This window comes from Anoplolepis gracilipes, chromosome 3, assembly GCF_047496725.1.
Source record: "Anoplolepis gracilipes chromosome 3, ASM4749672v1, whole genome shotgun sequence".
Classification (NCBI taxonomy): Eukaryota; Metazoa; Arthropoda; class Insecta; order Hymenoptera; family Formicidae; genus Anoplolepis; species Anoplolepis gracilipes.
Window position 1 is genome coordinate 3,948,774 of NC_132972.1, and position 21,898 is coordinate 3,970,671.

The window sequence follows — 21,898 nt, forward strand, 5'->3', positions numbered from 1 at the left end:
ATATATATATATATATATATATATATATATATATATATATTTTTTTTTTTTTAATGTTATTATATTCAAAAGAATAATTTCAGTAACATGGTGAATATTTCTTACGAAATGTTTTTTCTTAATGTCAGAGAAAAAGGGAGATTGCTATTAATTTTTAAATACAATAACTCTAATACATTTATTATTAATTATATCGTCATAAATAATATTATCTTACATAACAAATGCTTGTAAACATGTCGAAACAATTTTAAACAAGATTAATTTTTAATAACAAAGTACGTCAAAAATTTATCTCATAATCATTATCTCTCTTTTCTTTATTTCCATTTGCGCATATTGGTAGTGAATTAAATAATTCGATAAAATTGGTCTTTTCACAAATAAATCTTTTTTTTTATCCACTGATAGTTTATAAACTGATAGTTATTTAATATAATTATAAATAAGTGAAAGGTAACTCATGTTTTTACGGTTTTAGAAATATTATATAAATTGCGAAATTCTATAATTCCGCGATAAAGTATATGATTGCAACATAATATAATATGTTTATAGTGTTAATCAGAATGCTGGAATCACCAGTTTTAATACCGTCGCATTAAATTGCACGGATTGCGATAAGAACGATGCGCCGAAACACGAGAACCATGTATTATGCAGACTCAAAGTTATTCTGGCGGATGAGCGCAGAAGTGGCATGGTAGTTCTAATCCAGACCAACTTTATTCTCGCGCGGTTTGTAATTTCTCGGTGACCATGATACGCGCATATCACATATGAATAGCATATATCATAGAGATGCGTGTCTCTCTGATGCAAACGTGTAATATTTGTCGTTAAAGACCATACTAGCGGTCTCAATATGAGACATGCATTGTGTGAAATTGCAGCAAATTGCAGGATACGGAAATCTAAAATAAAAAACCTAATTAAAATTGCATTCGAATCAACAAAGATATTACAATAAAGAGTTAGAGATAATATTCGTTTTGATAATCAATTTTTGGACAAAAACAGAAAATTAGATTTATATATATATAAGAGAAACGAATTGTTTTAAATTTTTTAATTTCTTTTCAGGAGTGATCGTACAATTTAAAAATTGAATCTCAAGTTTAATTTGTTAACTATACATTTTTTCGGTAATGTAAGATACATATTTTATATTATTTCTTCTTAAATTGGTGTAAAAAAAATATTTAAAGAATAATGAAACATATGATAACAGTAGATACAACAATACATGCTTTAGTGTTCATTGAACCGCTTATTCACCGCAAGATTGAATTATAGATGAATTATAGATTATTGAGCTTGTTTACAATAGTGTCGATGGAAGATTACATCAAACTAAATTATGTTTGGCACCAGCCTCACGGCGCTTACAGATTGTTGACTTGAAGTCTATATGCCTAATTAAAGTACACAAATAACGCAATCTCGTTGGCTATTGCGATATCTAACATATATGATTAGTGCACCGAAATGTATCATCCCCATCAAATTTCATTGTTCACGATTGTTCTCGAACTGTTTTAACATTTTACAAGCATGTTATATGTTTATATCGATGATATTGCATATCATTATATACACAAATCCTGAATTAATTATTAATTTTGTTTCGCGTGCAATAAACAATGGCATACTTCCATTATCTCCGTTAATCTCTTTATTCAAGATTAAATATATATTTAAATTTAAAATTGAAAATCATTATTTTCATATTATTACGGGGAATAAAAAGTAAATCATTCTGATGTATTTACATTTGTACTATTATTTCTATTATTTTAGCATTTTCTATAATTTTAAATTGAAAATTAATCGTGTGACACCAAATTTATTTTATTTTAAGAGCTTATTTTAATATATTATTTTGATATATTAAAATTTATTTATCAAATAATATTGAGAGAGACTTCAAAGACTAACAAAAAATACAAAAAATATTTACTATTTTTTAAATAAATTATTTAGAGAATATATATACACACACACACGCCTTCATATATTTATCTTGAAATCACATTTCCAATTGTGCTGCTCTATGCTATTCTAAAAATTAATATATTTTCAAACCTTAAAAGTCACCATTCGTCTCTGTAAAATGAGTCCTAAAAATTAATGGCTACATGCAATTGAAAAAATGAATCGCAATCACTTTACAAAGGATAGCCTCGCGACGTGAGCTCTCGCGTAAAAGCAGTCAGTTATTCTGGCGGATGAACGCAGGCCGTTAGTAACGTTCCCGTACCTAGTCTAACCTCCTCTTGTTCATGCTGGGCATTTGCCCTCTCCTGATGACGGAGGTTGAGATAGGTCGGGTACAAACGCGTACGAGTGCATAGCGTTCTATGTATGTTGTACGTACGCGCACGCACTACCACCAGCCGCTCTCCGCGTGGACTACTACTCACGTAACACGCGATACCGCACACGAGGGCAATTATTAACCACGGCCAATTCCCGTCGAGGACCTCGACGTGGATCGTCATCGGCGCCGACGCCGCCGCCGCCGCGTGAGTGGCTTGTATCGCTTAGAAAATCTATCGTGACCGTTTAATTGGCAATCGGTGAGACGTGGCGGCTACAATAGATTCTACAATTCAATGTTCTCTACACGTTCGATAAATAATACAATAGTTTCTTTTATGAAATAAACATATAATAATTGAAAACAAATGGAACTTAAAACAGCAAAACTGGGTGGAGTTTAAATGATTTATTCGAAATAATTCTGAAATGATATAATTAATTAATTAATTTACGTATTAGAAAGATATAATAAGGACTTTAAATCAAAATTATAAAATTGTACAATTTTAGTAAGCTTTATTAGATTTGATTATTATAGATGTGTTCTGTCTATTTGTTATTCTCGCATATTTTTACTTTATTTTGAAGTTTCTTAATAATAAAAAGATATTAAAATATAATCTGCATACTTTTTATTTTTTATTATTTACTTATACATGTCGTACAGGGTGCGCATTTGGAAAACTAAAATTTTACTTACGAACTGTCTGACATTTGACCTACTTAACGAACTAAGAGCTAGACTTGCAGACAACCCAGCTAATATACTTCATAATCTAACAAAGAAGAAATTTTAAAAAGTAATAATAAGCTAAACATATTGTCTCTAATACCGTCTCTAATTTCTACATGTTTTAAAGTATAATTTGCAAAGGAAATAAAAAATCGAAAAAAAATAAAATTATATAAAAATATGAGTGGCTATAATAATTTAATTATACATTAATATATGTATATATATATATATATATATATATATATATATATATATATATATATATATATATATATATAAGTGATATTACCCTACGTTATCATATAATTATCAAATATTAATCAATATGATAAATTCTAATAAAAATTTAATTACGTTAAAATTATTCAAATTTTATATGAAGCTAATAGCTTTCATTCATAATGTTCACACGTTATACAAATAGACAGAAACGGTGCAGCGTAATGAGAAATACAATTTAACATAAATTGCGCAGCGGAAAAGAACGAAATCACAGTAACATTTTGTCCGCGGCAGAATATAAATCCATCATCCAGTTACAGATAAAATAAACAGTCTGTCGTGTTTTTATAAACTGTTCCCCGGAAAAACGTTACTCGCGCGTGCAACAACAACGTGGCTGACCCTCTTCGAAGTGTGAAGATCCAATCTTGGAAACGCGACGCGTCACCGAGTTTTTTTACTTATTGTTAGCCTTAGTAATAATCGCGTGGCCGATTATAACCGGCTAGATCTCGACCTATGGAGGCCACGTGCGTAGAAACACAGATAACGACCCAACAAACTCTCCTCGTGCCTCGACCTATGCCAATCTAAAACTAAATATACACTCGCCAGTAATCGCGACATGCAGCAAGTACATACGAATGCATAACGACTAGCGCATAACTTTTTACGCGATTTCTTGGAGCAGTTAGTCTAGCGTTTAATTCTGATGCGTTTGTGTTTCTGGTCTCGATAGTGTATTTTTAATAAAAGAATACAGTTCCGACATATTATAAGTCCATTTCCTGCATTATAAAGTTCAGTTTTTATCAAACTCGAGATTATCTATAATTCGACACTTTGAAATTTAATTGACGCTTATTTTATTTTGCAAAAAAATGATCTTGCAACTTCAACAAAAATTTTCTAGGTGTAAAAAATTAACTGCAACAGATAAATTATTAGCAAATACTGTGATACTACATATATTTTGTACTTAATCCATTTAAATCACAGAGACAGAATTTATATCTGTACTATTAGTGTAATTTAGACAGAAAATTTTTTTCTGATGCCTATCTTTAAGGCCTATTATATCAAGGACAATTATATTTGTGATTAATATTTGACAATGGGCTCTAAATTTTCTAAAGGTATTGCTAAAATATTGCTGCTAGAAATTCTATATATGACAAACAATATTCTAACAGATACAAAAAGTAGCGATAAATTTTAATCGAGACATCTAGAAATCTATCTACATTAGCAAAATATATTTGAGTGTGAAATAGATTATAATTTATTTTGGATGGATAAGAGAACTTAATAAAGATTTCGATATTGATCCATTTTGAAATTTTTGCGTAATTACATTTCCAATATATACAATTACAAATGAATCAAATGCAATAAAAACTATTTTTTATATCATAAATTATAAATTATAAATTTAATGATAAATGCGCGCAGAGAATTTCCAACATTTTAATAGCATTAAAAGCAAATTAAATTATTAAATTAATTAGATTAATTTAAAAAAAAAATTTATACAGAATATAAATAGCCTTGTTTATCAGGAGTAGAATTGACGGGCATCATTTAATTCCGAAAGCTTCCGTTTTGAAACGAGATATGAACGAATGTAACTATCAGTGCGTCTTGTTGCAAAAATATCACGATATAACTGACAGTGTTTGTCATTGATACATCGAGTATATTGATATGTCAAGAATACACTATAATATCAAGAAAATGGCACAAAAATAATTTTAACAATAAGCAGAAAACACACATAAGAAATAGTTTTACTATAAAGCACAACAATATGTAAAACAATTACTTTTTCTGTCAAATTTTTATCTAAATTATATATTTTTCAACAATTAATTTCAAACAACGTTTCCGATTTATATTTAGAAATGTATTGCCAGCAAGTTTAGTCAGCAATTTAAGATTGAAACTGTCAAAAACTGATATGAATTCTTACTCTTGAAAATAATGCAAAAAATAAAGCAGCGAAAATGCTTAAAACAATTGTAACTAAGATTTTGCGAGTTTTTTTTGCAAAAAGATATATGTGCAGTTCTTTATATTGTTATTTACAAAAATGCAAATTAATCGAATTTATGCAATTTTTGGAAGAAAACTTTATCTTGTATTTCATTTAACCCTTAAAAGTTATATATAGGTCATTTTAACTCTATTGATATTTTGAAAACAGAATGTTTCGAAGGTTTCAATCAAAAAAAAAATGTTTAAAGTTTATTTTTCAATTTTTACACATGATCATTTCCTACAGATGACATATAAATTTTTGTAGATTTTTCAAATAATTTGAAACAGTTAAAACTGTGACATTTTGACCCATAAGTAATCAGAAAGAATAAAACAATTTACAAGGGTTAAGTCTTCTATGTTTCGGCTATTAATAAAACATGAACGTAGAAAGATGATTCGTTCAATCTTTTAACGACATTCTTTTTTTTAAACCAGTAGAATCGTAAACGATCGACAAGATCATGAATTACAACAAATGCCATCACAAAAATTCTTATGTCCCAATGACATCATTTGACCCTGACACGTGCAACGAGGAGTACCGGTATCCGAATGCGAACACATATTCGTCACAAAAAAAGAAAGAGTGAATAAGAGAGAGAGAGAGAGAGAAAGAGAAAAACGCACTTTTGTAAGGTGCATGACACTGCTGGTTCGTGACTCGCTGCGAATCGAAAAGATTTAGTGACTCACGAGAAATGCATCACACGATAATCGCATTATCGTCGAACGCGCTATGACCAGCTACATAAAGAGCGGCTCACAAGAGTTTTTCAAGAGCAACCGCCTGACCCGTTATCGGATATTGTGAGAATTTATTATTCAGACGGTATTTAAAGTGAAATCATTACCCAATACGGTCAACGTTAACTTTCCTTACGATCATTGGTCTCTTTTGAGCAAGAATTAAAGGAAAAATAAACTTGCAAAATTGATTAACTGATGGGATACAGTTATTTATGGCTTAGACGCAAATTTTTAATTTTATCTCAATTGATTTTGTTAATTGATATTGCTTAACTCGTATACAAAATATTCTAAAGATCTTCCACATTTTTTCTTGTGTATTTTTTTTAAATATCGATTTAAAATTTCCTTCGACTAAATTTAGCTAAACATCATCTTTAGTCACAATTTGGCATTTAAAATTTTATTAAAATATGTTGATATTTTAAATAAAGCGAGAAATACAATTTTGTCATTTATTTATAGCATTAAAATTTATTTATAAAAATTTCTTAATTTTCAGTTACGTGAAAATTCTAAAAGTATTCGCTCTGATGATCCCCTCCAATGTATGTTTAAAGAAAGTATGAAGAGTTTGAACTCAATACATTCAATTGCGTTTTCTCAGTATTATTTTACATAACCATATAAGGATCGAGTAAGATATTACAGTGACTGACAATGCTATGTTAAGGGATTCAACAACGTAAAAGAGAGAGAGAGAGAGAGAGAGAGAGAGAGAGAGAGAGAGAGAGAGATTTCTTATATATGTTAACTTACAATTAGAATAAATTTATTATTATTATTATTAACCACAACATTCTGGAAAAAAAACATCGATTTGATCGATATCATAATCGAAGACAGTTTCTATTTTAAGAATTGTTCATTGCAGATAATATATGGCAAATGTTCAATGTAATTTGCAATGTCGACTCTTCTTTAAGGTCAATTCTCATGGACATACTGTAACCTTACAGTTTCAAAGTGCTCTCGCGAGAAATCATCATCCCAGTGATATTAACAGCAATCATGCTCAGTCGAGAAAAACTATGAAAATTACGTCTGAAAAATGAATAAATAAACAAATCTTTAAATTGTCTTATTAATTCCTAAAATGTTAAAAATATTCTATAATATAAAAATATATTCTATAATATAAAATATATTCTAAAATGTCAAAATATCATAATATCAAAAATATTCTAAAATATAAAAATATCAAAAATAATCAAAATTATTCAGAAATGTCCTTATAAAGCTTTATTATATAATTTTTTTATTATTTTTCACTTTTCACTTTTTCATTATTTTTTTTCTTATTTAAAGACAGAACTATTTTTTTTTAACAAGAGAAATGACAAATTTAAAGGACTCTGCGCATGCAGCATAGACATTGTGCAACAATGTACAAAATCGCAATCTGCATGCGGTGTTTATAGAATAAACGTGGATTCATTTAGATTATATGAGTCATGGACTGTGCGTATAAATTTTGAGCCAAGATGTGCACAAGACGCGATTAATATCACTGATACACGCAACAAGACTTGTTGCGCTACTATATATTTTTCGAATATATATATAATATTAACGAATTATTTAATAACAAAAGTATTAATCTTTAACACAATACATTAGAATAAAATATTACTTTATATTAGGCAATAAGTGTTATGAAACTGTAGCGTATGTATTTGTATTTTTGTTCAAGAATATAATATTAGCTGTTTAGGCAACGTTCTGGCGAACGTGTCTAAGAGACTAAGCAAACGAATTTTTCTTTGCGGGATCGATATATCACAACCGCAGTTTGCTTCACCTAACAAGACGATGTAAAAATAGCGCGCCATTAGTGAAATAATGCGGAAAACATTATTGGCTCGAGTTTTGTCCGCGAAAACGAAGATTGCAGCCTCCTGTCCACACGTTAGCCTATCGACGGTTGTTTTTCGAGGCTGGCCGCTTTGTTGACACACTGTTCTTCTGGCAATCGTGCCGTCGAATGTCAACGAGGTCCGATATATCAGTTGCGCTCTTCTGAAAGCCAGGGGCTGTATTCGCACACCTATTTGCGTTACGCAGGCACTATAATTTATATTCAAGCTATAGAATATGCATGTGTTTGAGTGAATTTTACGCGCTCAAAAGTATTATCGAAACTTATTAAGGGTTTCCTGTAACAATGTAATTATTAAATATTGAACGAATTGCTGCATTTTACGTAACAAATTTTACTCGCAATGTGATATGAAATTAGAGTACTATTTATATACAGAGATCATTTTGATGTGAGAACATTTTTGTCTGTTTGATAGACATGTATAAAGTAAATGTAGATAGTAAAATTCTTTTTTTTTCATCTAAAATTTTTTTATGTTACTAATTTGCATTCTAAATGTAATAATTATTTTTCACAGAACAAAATTTTTATTGTAGTTTAGTCTACTTCTTTTTTTCTACCGCGATAATCATAATATTTCTAACACGTAGTGCTCAACAAGTAATTCCATCCAAAATTCTATTTTATCAAAAATCGATATGTTCACACGCATATTCACACGATGCGATACAACTCAAGTTTTTATTGTATTATAGATTGCGATCGAGAACATTCTCAGAAAGCGCGAAGGAGATAATAATCGGCGATTTTTCAGAGACTTAGTAGCCGGCGGCATTTATCGACCATGGTCGATACCGTGAAACGCCTTTCAATTTCTCGCGCGCGAACCGCAAACGTCGTCGTAAGAGGACTCAAGTTCAGAGCTACACTGACGCAACTGCTGTTCGAGATATATCGATGATCGAGGAAATTGCGAGAGTCAAAGGCTAAAAAGCTGCGGGGATTCAACGATGCAGCTTCATTTACTATGACTTGTTTGATTTTTTAATTTATTTACAATCGATATGTATTTAATATCGAAATGTCAATAATTTCTTAATTAATTATAAATCATTGAATCGAATCTTAGGAATTAAACTTTAAGGATTCGGACAAATAGAAAAATTCAGTTTTTCCTGATTATTTTAATAGAATTTCGATTCAAAGCTTAATTATTGAGACATTTACATAATCTTAAAAATGAAGAACGTAATACAAGTATGATTTTATATACTTATTCCGCATCTATCAAATGTGTACTAAAAAGGATCAAGCCATTCCTTATACAAATTAGTCAAAGAATTTGCGGATGAAGTGCCGCGGAACGTTCTGTATACGCGTGTGTGCGTGCACATGTACGTCGGCATACGGTGCATGCCTGCCGGTGTGATTGACATTACTAAGTATGCCATGGCCGACCGCTCACAGCGTGCTGGTACGAACGACTGCAAGTACTGCCCACACTGCCACGAATACAGCTCCATCCTTCTAGGACGCTTAGGAAAATTCTCGGAAAATCCCGTCCACGAGTTTCCGCCTGTCGACGGAAAATCGATTTCTCGTTGTATTGTCGATGTCAGCAGTGACAACTGTTTCGCGAAATCTCGAAATTTTGCATTCAATTTTTCCTTTTATACGCATTTATTCCCCCCATAAATTTTAATACTCGGATCGACATTATAACTTTGATGACTTGACCGATATGCACACACAATAATATGACTCGTATGTTTAGTGACAATGAAAAAAAAAACAGTTAAACAAAGATATGATTATAATTTTTAATATCAATCAAATGTCCTCTTTGGTACATATTTGATAGATGCGGAATAAATATGTAAAATCATGCAAGTACATTCTTCATTTTTAAGATTATGTAAATGTTGCAATTTTTTTCTTTAATATTCTATAATAAAAGAATAAATTTAATATCAAAACGTTCTCTTTCTTCCTTTCTCTATAGATTTGAAAGAAATAAAAGATATGACAAATAATGAATAAAATTTCTAATTAGCACAGTAAAAAGTAGATCTTGTTATACTTGTAACAAGACAGTCTAAGGACAAATTAAGATATAGTGTCATATATATGCGTTCAGAAAATATTCTAACAAAAATTAGAATAAAAATGAGGCGAAGAATAAAATCTAACCTATATTGAACTATAATGTATAAAGCCCGAGGTCACCTGAAAATAAAATGAGATGTGATTGATCAATTTTGTCTTAGGAGAATAATTTTTTAAAGACTCATTTTTTAAATATTGTAACAATAGATAATCGAAAAATATTTAACAGATTCTGCACATTTACGCGTTAAAGTTTCATAATACTGAAAACAGGTTTCGGCGAAAGTCCTTGAAAAATAATTATCTCCTCGAATAATTATTAGTTTTTCATATTTATGTAACAGGTAGCGTATACAAGACATGTACGATACCCATTGAAATGATGCCTAAGTATGATTTTGTGTCGCTGTCTCGTAAACTAATTGTACTTTAGATTTTAGATCATCAACAAAATTTTCAATTTTAATGCATTTTTATTAATAATAATGGAAAAATATTTGATGTCAAAATGAAATTAATCGATTTAAATTTTTTTACGCACAAATTTTTTCTGATTAATCACTAATTTTCCTTGTTTTATAAAAAATTAAAATGAGCCACTTTTTCGTATAGAATAAAATATATTTTAATTTCTTAGGTTTGAATTTTTCTTTAACCCAAATAAAAAATATGGTTGTTATCTGATCAATTAATATGTATAAACACACACACATATATATATATATATATATATATATATATATATATATAGAGAGAGAGAATTTTGTTGGTCCCTCTTATGATATCGGAGTCGGCATGTTCACACGAATTGCACAGCAATAAAGACTCGCGTGCGTGTGACGTAATGTAACCCTGTTCTTCGAAGGACACAGTTTTCACCGAGTTCGATCTTCCTGTATGATGGTATCGTTTCGCCAAAAACCGGTATCTGCATAGTGGATGCAGCGCGAAGAAGAGAAAAAGAGAAAAAAAAAATTTATTGTGCTCTCTACAATTATATATAAATCTTCGATGTCATAATAATTATAAATTGAACTATATTGTCAATTTATTGACAAAAAGTCTTCGTAATTTGTAAAGTTAGCAACATGGTTTGTTCTTAATAATTGATATATATATATATATATATATAACTGATAATAACTATTTGTCAATTTATTAGTTATTATCAGTTATATATCAGTTATTAAGAGCAATTATGTTGCGAATAATTTTACAAATAAAAAATTTTAAAAATTATAAGAAAAATATGTTTGAGAAATAGGAAACGTATGGAGAGAGATGAAAAATGAAATGTGTGTAAAATAATATTTTTTAAAATAATTCTCATGATAATATATTTAATAAATATTTATATATATTCATAAAATTAAAGAAAAACACGCGTCTTGAAAATCATAATACGAATACTTTTTGATTAATCGTCTAATATATTATCAGTTTTACATTTTTACAAATAACTCATAATATGTATTAGGAATAGGATGTAAATTCTGACAATGAAAATTAATTATGTGCAAGGAACGATTTCTCAGTGTCGGCGATGACGGGATAACACAAGGTTCTGTTTTTTTTTTTTTTTTTTTTTTACTTTTACTTTCAAAGAAATATTCGTCTGTCCGTTCATTTAGGTCGCCACCATTGCCTCTTGTCTCCCGCCTTCGCCGAGGGCAAGCCCGAAACTTTCATCGGAGACTTTCGTTACTTTCTTATCGGATAAAAGTGAAACACCCGACAATCCGGCTACACGTGTCTTCTCTTTCACTGCGTCTCGCAGTCGCAATGGACCATCTTCCGCGAGGATGAGGACGCATTGCACGGTTGATTATCGCGTAAGAGTCGCGCCATCGAGAGTGAAATCGCAATACGAAAAAATTGATTCGAAAGTACTGGTCGCGAACTCGTTATCCCCATATTTGGAATTTAGTTCTTCATGTTTAAGATTTGGCTCGTGTATAATTCTGAATATAATGAAATGTAGATATTCAAATAATAAACATTCATGTTATTCGAACAATTGAAATAAATTAAAAATATAAACTATCAATTGCCAATTCGAAATACCGACTTTAATTTTAATTATTCGATTTTTCAAAAATATGGGCGGATTCTATTTTTATTTTATAGGACATGTTTTCTATATACTTAAAGATCAAGATTAAATGAACATGATGTAAGAATATATATATATATATAAAAGTATCTATATCGATCGATGATTTCGCATAGAGTCATGATTATAAATTACCGGTTTCTCAGCATAACTTTATCTTCGGAAATTTTGTCTCCTTTTGCTATCCTTGACCTTCGTTCTTTTCAGATGTTTTCAATAACGTATAAATTTGTCGTCGCAGACCTCGTTCTTTTCATTCATCATTTAATATAAAGACAATGTTCGCTGTCGTATTTACTGTTTTCGTACAATTTTTATTAAAATCATTCGATTAAAAATCCTCTTAAACGATCGACATGATTCATCGAGACGCATCCCGAAAGAAGAGAAAGTCTCGCGCATGAGTCGATGTTTTTATTCCCGCTTATTCTGTTAATGCCATCGCTGTCACATAATGGAAAGAACTTTGATCATAAAATTCATCTAATCATCGATCAAAATTTTTATTCTCTTCATTTTTCATTATCCTAGTGAAAATGGCGAAAAATTTGTGCGAGATCATCTCCCGAAGGATCTAGCTGGTCATTATGATTTCTCGTATCGCAAAGAGAACGCTCGAGAGAGTGAAAGTTCCTGACATATACACTCACGCACGCACGCACGCACGCACGCGTGTCGGTTTTTTGGCATTGGGCGTTGGGATTGGAGGGCCTCGGTTGGTATCGAGGTCACCGGTGCCACCACTACCGAACCGCGGCAGCGGATCCACGACTTTGGCGGATCGCATGGTCCGCACGCTCTCGCGACCAGCTGCCCCAAAAAGTTTGGGCCACGCGACGCGTTCACATCGTTCTCCTTCGCGAGTCATCCTCTTCCGGGTCTGCGAAACCCCTCTACAGCGGCCACGGAAGTCAACGCGCGTTATTCTTCGTGATCGGAATCGTAAACGGTCTTACAAAGTGATCGTCTTTATTGGTTCTTCAATAATCCAAGTCATAGTGCGCTGTCTCATTTTGTTTTTAGTGATGGATCGTTAACTCTGTCACATTAATGTCGGGATGTGTAAAAAGTCGACAAATATGCGTAGAATAATATGATTGGTTAGTTTGTTGGCGAGTTTCCCTGTGTAAATCCTTGAACAAGGAATTCGAGATGCCGCGTAAATTGTAGATTAGTGCGTGACCGTGATTGGAGAGTTGGCACGAGGCACACATCGTCTGCCTAGGGAATTCCTACAGTTCGCTCGACTTTGCTCTGAATCACCGCTGCGCGACAATATCATGTGCGCGAAGATGAGCGTCCTTCAAGGTCGGCCCTCTTCTATGTGCTCAAAGATGAGTGTTCTTCAAGGTAGGATCATTTTTTTTCGCTCTTTTAATGTTCGTGATTCTGAGTTATAAGAACGAATAAAACACTATTTCCCGAAGCGTTGCTCGAGTTTCGCGAAATAAAAATAATAAAAAATTTAAAACTAAAATTACTGAAATATTTAATATACCACAGGTTATAAATATGTATTTTAAATTATTCAAACGTAAGTAAATTTTTTCAAAGGAAATTTTGATACGTTTATTTTTATAAAAAGATATGATTTATATGATATATGCTAAGTCTATATATGGCACATTGACGTATTTAACGTACTTCATAGGAACGTTGAAGCGTGTATAACATTTTCAGTAAAGTTACATATATATCAAATAACATTACAAAACACATCACTGAAACAAAACTTTCTCTACAATGAAATTTGAATCACCGAACGAATTTGATCGATATAACAAAAGTCATCACAACTTTGAATATCTGACATTTGTTAAAATATTATTATATTCACCATACTGTATTTTTATATTCGGATGTAAATTTTGTAATACACAAATATCAAATATACACAACTTAATATTTACACATTTAATAAATCATAATACACCTAGGATAATTTATCGTAAGAAAGCAAGTAAAAAATATAGAATACATTTTTTTTAATTGCATGAATTTTTCGTGAAAAAGAATTTTTAATGAAAGTAACATATATATGTGAAAGTAATACATACGTATTTGAATGGACATTAAATTTGTATGTATGCTAATTGGAACAAAGTCCTTTGTAACAATTATCAGTAGTTAATCTCAGCCTAACAATGTGAATCATTAATTAATGTAGTTACAGCTTCAAAAAATCAATAAACGTTAAAAACACAGTAACAATTTGATTTAATAACACGTGTCTTATTCGATAACAAATGCATACAGAGAATAAAATAGATCCATTCTATTTTCATACTCAAAATTGCTTGTTTCGAAAACACCACGCAATCAATTAAAAAAATTTATTCTATATTTTTTTATTTACTTTTTCTTACAAAATTATCTGGCCAGTTGCAATCATGATTTATTGAACATGTATAATATTATACAATATACAATACCGTGCTTATTTCAATCGATAGTGTAAAAAGAATATTGTTTCCAACTTTATTTAATAAAATAAATTAAGGTCTTTTTAATTCCTTACTCGTACACGATATATATATATATATATATATATATATATATATATATATATATATATATGACGGATTTAAAAAAGAACAATTGTTTCTGACTTGTGCTTGAATCGATTAATTATATTCTTCGTGACTCTCCTAGGTGTTCAAAAAGAGTTTATTTTTCATTATATATAGATGATTGAGACACCAATCGCATTAGCAATCTCAAGTTGTCTGTTCCGTGCGCGAAACTGTTAAGTAGAAACCAGCGAGACTATATAGTAACGAGACAAGTTCTGTCGGGCTGGAATTGATTTTCGAGGTGTCAGTCCGTCGGGTCAATAACATCGCGACACGATTTCACAATTGCACGCTTCGTTAATTGCAAATCACAATTGCGTCGATCCGTGCCGGTGACGGTATCGATGCAAAAAGCGCGAAAAAGCCTTGCCGCCGCCGCCGTTGCTTCCGCGTTTGCTTCCGTCCGACGAAAAGAGACGCGAAAACGTATCCGGATATCTCCGTCGCGGCATCAATGAAATATCGATGCGTACTAATCGCGCGAATCCACATCGGCACGAAATCTCATTTGTTCGCGACTCGTCTCGCGTTCCCCGCTAAATCGAGAGTGTCCTCGCGCGCGTCGCGAAAATATCTCGCGGTTATTCCCCAACGGAGGACAGAATGCAATATCTCGGCGCGCGACTGATTCACTTCTCTCTTGCATAGAGTATATACACCGAGAAACGATATCCAATAAATATTAATTCCTGCGCCCGCTCGGCCGTGAGGGCCGCCGATACGATTTTATTCGATCAGCGCGAGATCCGCGCGCGACATATTCCGAATCGGAGGAAACAAGGGAAATCAATCCGTTCTGCCTCAAAGCGTACCCATCTTCGCCGCGATTTCTCCGATAGATTACACGCGATCGCTATCGCCAATATGTTGCGCAAACGATTTCGCTGAGGCTGATGGTGGGAACGTCGCGCGGACGTTTTGCTCCAGATTGCGACAGACTGCGACGACGAGGAGCGGATTTGGCTGAGAAAGATTGCTTAAATTTTTTTTGCATGGCCCTTTTGTTATTTCTAAGAGAGAGAGAGAGAGAGAGAGAGAGAGAGAGAGAGAGAGAGAGAGAGAGAGAGAGAGAGAAGAAAATAAAAATGAGATTTAATTGTCGTTTCGATTACAAAAATTTTTTCTTTCTTTTTTTATCAGATATTGTACAAGACTATGGCCTTTTGCAAAAATTATTAAATTTAGCTGAAAATCATTATTGTATTCATTATCATGTATTTATTTTATGCGTAAAGGTTACAAATGTACTAAAATGTTTTACTCTGCTATAAAAACTTTCAATATCTTTATCGGAACTCTATATCTTTCCGAGTTTTACATCTTAATCATTAAAATATCACAATAAAAATTAACAAAAAAATAGGATTCTCTTATCTATGTTCTTTTAAATTTTAATTCGTCACAAAAGACCTTCAATCCTTTTTCAATCATCAATTTAATCAAAGATCATAAATTCCTCGATATTTTTATTCTAAGAAAAAATGATTCCAAATGGATCAGACATGCGAAAAAAAGATACGACGATTTTATTGTTAAAGAATGTTACATTCGTTCCTCCACTTATCAATAATCTTTCTTTATTTTACTGAAACCAATAAGTTCTGCAAGTAATCCGACCCTGGGGACTTCACTCTGCGGTGTGTCGTAACGCGCGTGGCATCGCGAACTTCGTGTGCACTTTCGCGCGCGACAGAAAGCCGCGATTTTTCACGAACGCCAACGAGGCTGTTTGTCGCTGTCGTTGTCGTTTCCTGCTTTGTCGTAACTGCCACCATTGACAAATGCGCCTTGCAACGTGTTGCAATCCGTACATCGCGTCAATCCGACAAAATTGCGCTTTGTTCGCATGCCGCGAGTATACGCTCGGCCATCGTCGTCGGAAAACAAATCATACCTTGATAGGAATGCGTCTCGAAGTTCTCATAAGTTTGTATAAGCTAGAGAAATTTGTGTTTTTTTTTTTAAATACTTTCTTTTCATACTTGATGAAGAATTCATCTTGCTTGATATTTTATAGGCGTTAAGTTAAATAAACAAAGAAAAAACTTGGTTAAGCAATTTTATTATGTTAATTTTATATTCAAGTACACAAATACGTTGAATCGAAAAAAAACCTTTATATGTATGTGATGCTATGATGTATCGTATACACTTTATACTGTTGAAACATATAACGTTTTTCATATATAACAAAACATAGATTGAATTGTGCTGCAGAAACAGCAACACAATAAATTTAAGCTTCGCGTAAAAAAATATTCTAAACTGTATACTCAAAATATTTAATAAATTTTGCTTTATATGGAAAAAACAATACACTCATCATCATTAACTTACATTTTTAAGCTCTTAATATAAGTTAATTAGTTTGAAAAAGATACAGTTATATTCATTAGTAAATAAAATGCACATTATTATATTAAATTTGTTATATATTCAATATTAATATCAAAATTATTTGAAATTGATATTAATATCAAAATTAAATTGTGAATTGAGTTAATTAATTAACTTCTAATTTTAATATTTTTTTATAATTTCAACTTTTATATAATGTACAAAAAAACCACTTCTTTTAATATATTGCTTTAGAATTGGTGACCCTGATGACATTTTAATTTTTATTAAGTATACAAAAGCGCGTTGTTCAAATCGGCGAGTCTCATGGCAGATCATCATCGCATTGCTTTTTAAATTTTTTATGCTAAAAAGGCTAGCGCAGCACGAAATTCGAAGAAAGTCAGAAAGTGACTAAGCGAATAAAAGAGAGGCGGATAATCTTGTTACTTCCGCAATGTTGAATCGGCGAACCATATCGCACCCCGGTCGACTCGATCGACACTGATCTCTGTAGAGTTTGATCTGTTACTCGTTAAATGCTAAAGAAAAATTTGAGATATTGATTGTAAATATATATATATATATAATAATACTATCTAATTTTTATTGCATTTTTGTTAAGGATAATATATTATAAAAAAATAACTAGTTTATATGATAATTTAATTTCTTTTCTCTGTTTTTACTCGATAGCAAAAAGACAATAAAATTGTAAATAATCAATTACTATCGATTTTAACGTATTATGAAGAAATGTGTAGATTTTTGCTACTGTCACGAAAAAATGCTCTGTCGCGATTGACAACGTTAGAAATCCGTTACGAGCAGCGCGATTTCCGCTTGTTACCGAAAAAAAGAAGGAAACATTCTCCAGCGATGTTCCGTTAAATCACGCGCCGACGACGACGTCGTGAACGAGCGGAACGGATTTCGATCTTTTACCACGAGCGCTCACTCGCTCGTCGCGCTTATGACACAACACGGTAGAGTTTGCTGTAGGAAAAGTAAGGTAAGGCCAGTGTTATAATAGAAACTTTCACTACGGAGGTTCAACGTACCGGAGTCGCCGACTCTCACTGGCCGTTCTCACTACTTGCCCGAGCATCCGACACACCGACATATACCGGGTGTATCTCTGTGTCTCTACCGCGCGCCGTTGTTCTCTTGCTCTTTCTCCCTCTCGGAGAACAAATTAAGAGACAATATCTGTACTGTGTTGTTTCGTAGATGACGTTCCATTGTCGCGTAAACGTAAAGGAGAAATCGGCGAACGATTCCCGCGCGCGTTTAACATGGTCATGTTTAACTAGAATTTCTTCTTCCGGGGCGGAAGTCAGCGAAACGTCATTGTCACATTCATTTTTGTACCAACAACTTTCTTGAAAAGATGGCATTCTAACCGGACGGAGTAAATGGAAGCAACTGAGCAACTGATAACATGATACAGAAATAGATACAGCCCAATGATTATTCTTTATGTTTATATATATATATATATATATATATATATATATGTTTATATATTATACAATTATTATATATTTTATATTATATATTAGTCATACATTTTGTTACATCTATTTTATGATGCACGTTCGCGGAAGCGCAAAACCCTTGTTCGCTCGTTTATTCGTCATCAAGAAAAAGAAAGCTAGATGAACGAAGATTGAATTCTGACAGACTGAACAGCTGGCTCTACTTTGTAACAACGGCACGAAATGATCAGGAATCTGACCCTTTAAGTAGCGAATTAAGTCGTCGATATGTTGATATATCGATAGCATGTAAAACAATTATAAGCGTGGCGAAAGAAAAGATTTTTTTAATTTTCAAATTATATAAAGTATTTGCGAGAATATTAGCTAAAATAAATTATAACGCATTTTCTTGATATTATCGTTTTAAAAATGAATAATATCAAGACTAGAGTTAAAAAAAAAAGCTTCAAGCTTCTACTTATTTCTAACATATATTCTCTCTTTCTTTCCTTTTTTGTCTATATTCAAATTATTTATATTTGTTTAATTAGCACACAAGTTGGTGATTATGCAAATTATACATTTTACGAATATAAATTTTGTCGTTAAAATCATTTAATCACTTAAAAGCTATGATTGCATCAATTAAGAGAAATGTAGTCCAAATTGACAAGTCTATTATAAGTCAGACATTATATCTTAAACATGTTTTATCTTAGGTATCGTTTTAATCTTATGTTAACATATGTGCCAATGTTGGTATCGCATACTGGGTCATATTCATTGTACAAATTATCGCGTTAACGTTTTAACTTCATTCAAAAACGGCACACGATGTACAACTCTTCCGCCGATAAGCAATTTTAAAGTATGCTAAAAGACAAGACATTGTCGTATATCCATATAGTCTGCTTAGATAAGTATTAATTTATCTTTCCACATAACGGTGCACAAGAATAGATAAGATTATATTCATTTGACAAGACTTCACCTTTTATGGTAACTCGAATATTTTTAGGTGCGGTACACAATATAAAAATGGTAAGAAAGAAAGAAAAAAATTATTAATATATATGAAGTATATAACATGTAGCTTAATTAAAAATCTAAAGTAAAATACAGAAAATTTATCAATATTTTAATATTTCACAAAAATGTGCAATATTAATTCCTTCAGTCATTTTTAAATATTTTCCTATGAAAAATATTATTATGTAATATGATAATGAATATAAAAAAAACAACCAATAAAATGTATTAAAAACTTACTAAAAAATTAATGATACTTTGTGGAGATAAAATATATATCTTTCGGAAGAGTAACGTTTCTACTTGTCTGTGACTCACCGGAAAATCGTAAAATTTCCCGTTTTTATGAATCCTCTTTTAATATTCTCTTCCTGAACCGAGACTTATATGTGACTATTGCAACCAGGAATTCGATTATACAGAATGCCATACAGACACTATTAGCGACTCTCCGATGAGAATCGCGATAGAAGGACAAAACAGAGAGAGAGAAAGGCAAAAAAAGACTACTATCGTCTATGTCTATGGAAAAGCGAATTCGCGCGCAGGCACGAAAGTAGGAGAGTTATAGACTTAGGATGTCATGGCGTGGGAGAGTCACTTTCACCGTTCGCAGTCCTCATAACGGTAAAATCTATGCGGTATAGAAAATGAGATGTTCCATTTCACGAATGAAATTGGCACAAATAGTCAGTACAATATCTTTAATGCTTTTAGATCGTCATAAAATTTTTTTTTAATCAAGTATCTGTTTTTATTTCAAAAACATAGTCTTATATTTTTGACACCGCACGTGTCTTTTTGGAATTACGTTACCTAACATTGATTAATAATAACGATCGATTCGCAAATCTCAAATAATATCAAATAATTAAATAATTAAAATAAAATTTTTATATATTTCATATATCGTAATAATTTTTTCTTTGCATTGTTGTATAAAAATTAACATATCATTCATAATACTATGAGACTGAGATAAAGGTTTTTATAAATATATAACATAATTTTTTCACATATTGATTATTTTAATAAAATCTAAAAAAAACTCCACTATATTGGCATTCGTGCAAAATTTATTGAAAATTTTATAAGATTATATAACTTTTATAAGATTATTACTTTGTATATTAACGTGATTATGTGACTTTATAATCATAAAATTTCATTTTCAATAAATTAGTTGAATTATTGCTACACGACGGTTTATGAAATAGAAAGTTGTAATTTTTTGAAGACTATATAAATATAGGATGAACTAGCACGACATGAAAGGTATTAATAATCATAAACTTCGCATAAGAGAGAAGACATGATATAAAAGTCAACTTTATATCTTTTTTCCATTTATAATTATCACGAATATTTCAAAAATTATATGTACATATATTCTTTTCAACATATCTGTAAATATAAATTTATTGAAAATGTATGTATCTTTCTTAAAAAAAAATTGTTTTAAAAAACGTTATTATTAACTTGTAAAATACATTTGCTCTCTGTAAAATTTTTTTAATTAACATTACTTAATTAATTTATTAAAATATAATCCGAGAATATTTTCCTGAATATTTCCTTCCAACGATAAAATATAAAAATCAAGATTTTGATACTCTCAAAAAGTTGTATATAGTTTTATTCTGTAGTGTTGATGTTAATATACTGATTAATTATAGATACAATTATTTTTTAAAGATACTACTTTTTTTTACACATATCAAAGTGCATTAGAATAACTAAATTTACGAATCTGCAGACTCAAGAAAGCGATCGTAGATATCTATTATCACACGATATATGTATAGAGCATACATGAAGCAAATATCACGATGTGTGCTACTGTAGCGTGAAACTCGAAAAAGTTCGCTAGAGATAGACGAGCTCACGTGGCTTTCAGCTCGATAGTCGCATTCTGGCACTCGCAGCAAGCACACGAGTGCACGCGCACAAAAACCGAGTGTCACGCCGACCGACCTCTCTCAAGAGGAGGCCGCCGTAGGTTAGTGCATTGGTTGCACTTTCCATCTCGGTGTGTGCATGCACGTATACTTGCAGTCACGACGCGGCGACGGACGGCTCTCTTGCGCGCGCGCGCGCGCGCGCGCGAGAGCGCCCGCGGCGATCGTATGCATGCATTGGTTACGCAAGAATAGCAGCGTGTGTGAGACTGCTGACCCACATACGGCAGGGAGCAAGGACCCCTCGCTGGTCGTACGACTCGTATACTCGACCGAGCGAGCCCCTGTGTGTGCGTGCGTCGCGAGGTGCGCGCGAATGTGCACATGCGTGTCTCGCAGAAGCGTGGAGTGGAGATGCGCTTTGCTCCAACGTGTGCGCGTGCCATCTAGTATCGCGCGTACGTACCGACGC

The 21,898-nt window shown here is 31.9% G+C and overlaps 1 protein-coding gene across 6 annotated transcripts in view; it reads left to right on the forward strand.

The window, feature by feature from the left end:
* Nucleotides 1-21,898, forward strand: part of Hr4 (nuclear hormone receptor 4) — a 170,821-nt gene that overhangs the window by 119,211 nt on the left and 29,712 nt on the right. Inside the window, exon 1 of one of the 6 annotated variants that reach the window (XM_072887937.1) lies at nt 12,247-13,458. The exons of 4 other annotated variants lie outside the window; for them this stretch is intronic. In XM_072887937.1, the coding sequence (XP_072744038.1) occupies nt 13,389-13,458 (70 nt within the window). In that variant the 5' untranslated portion in view covers nt 12,247-13,388. Of the gene's footprint in view, nt 1-12,246; nt 13,459-21,898 lie in introns of those variants that run through there. One more of the 6 variants, XM_072887931.1, reaches the window with a different exon arrangement.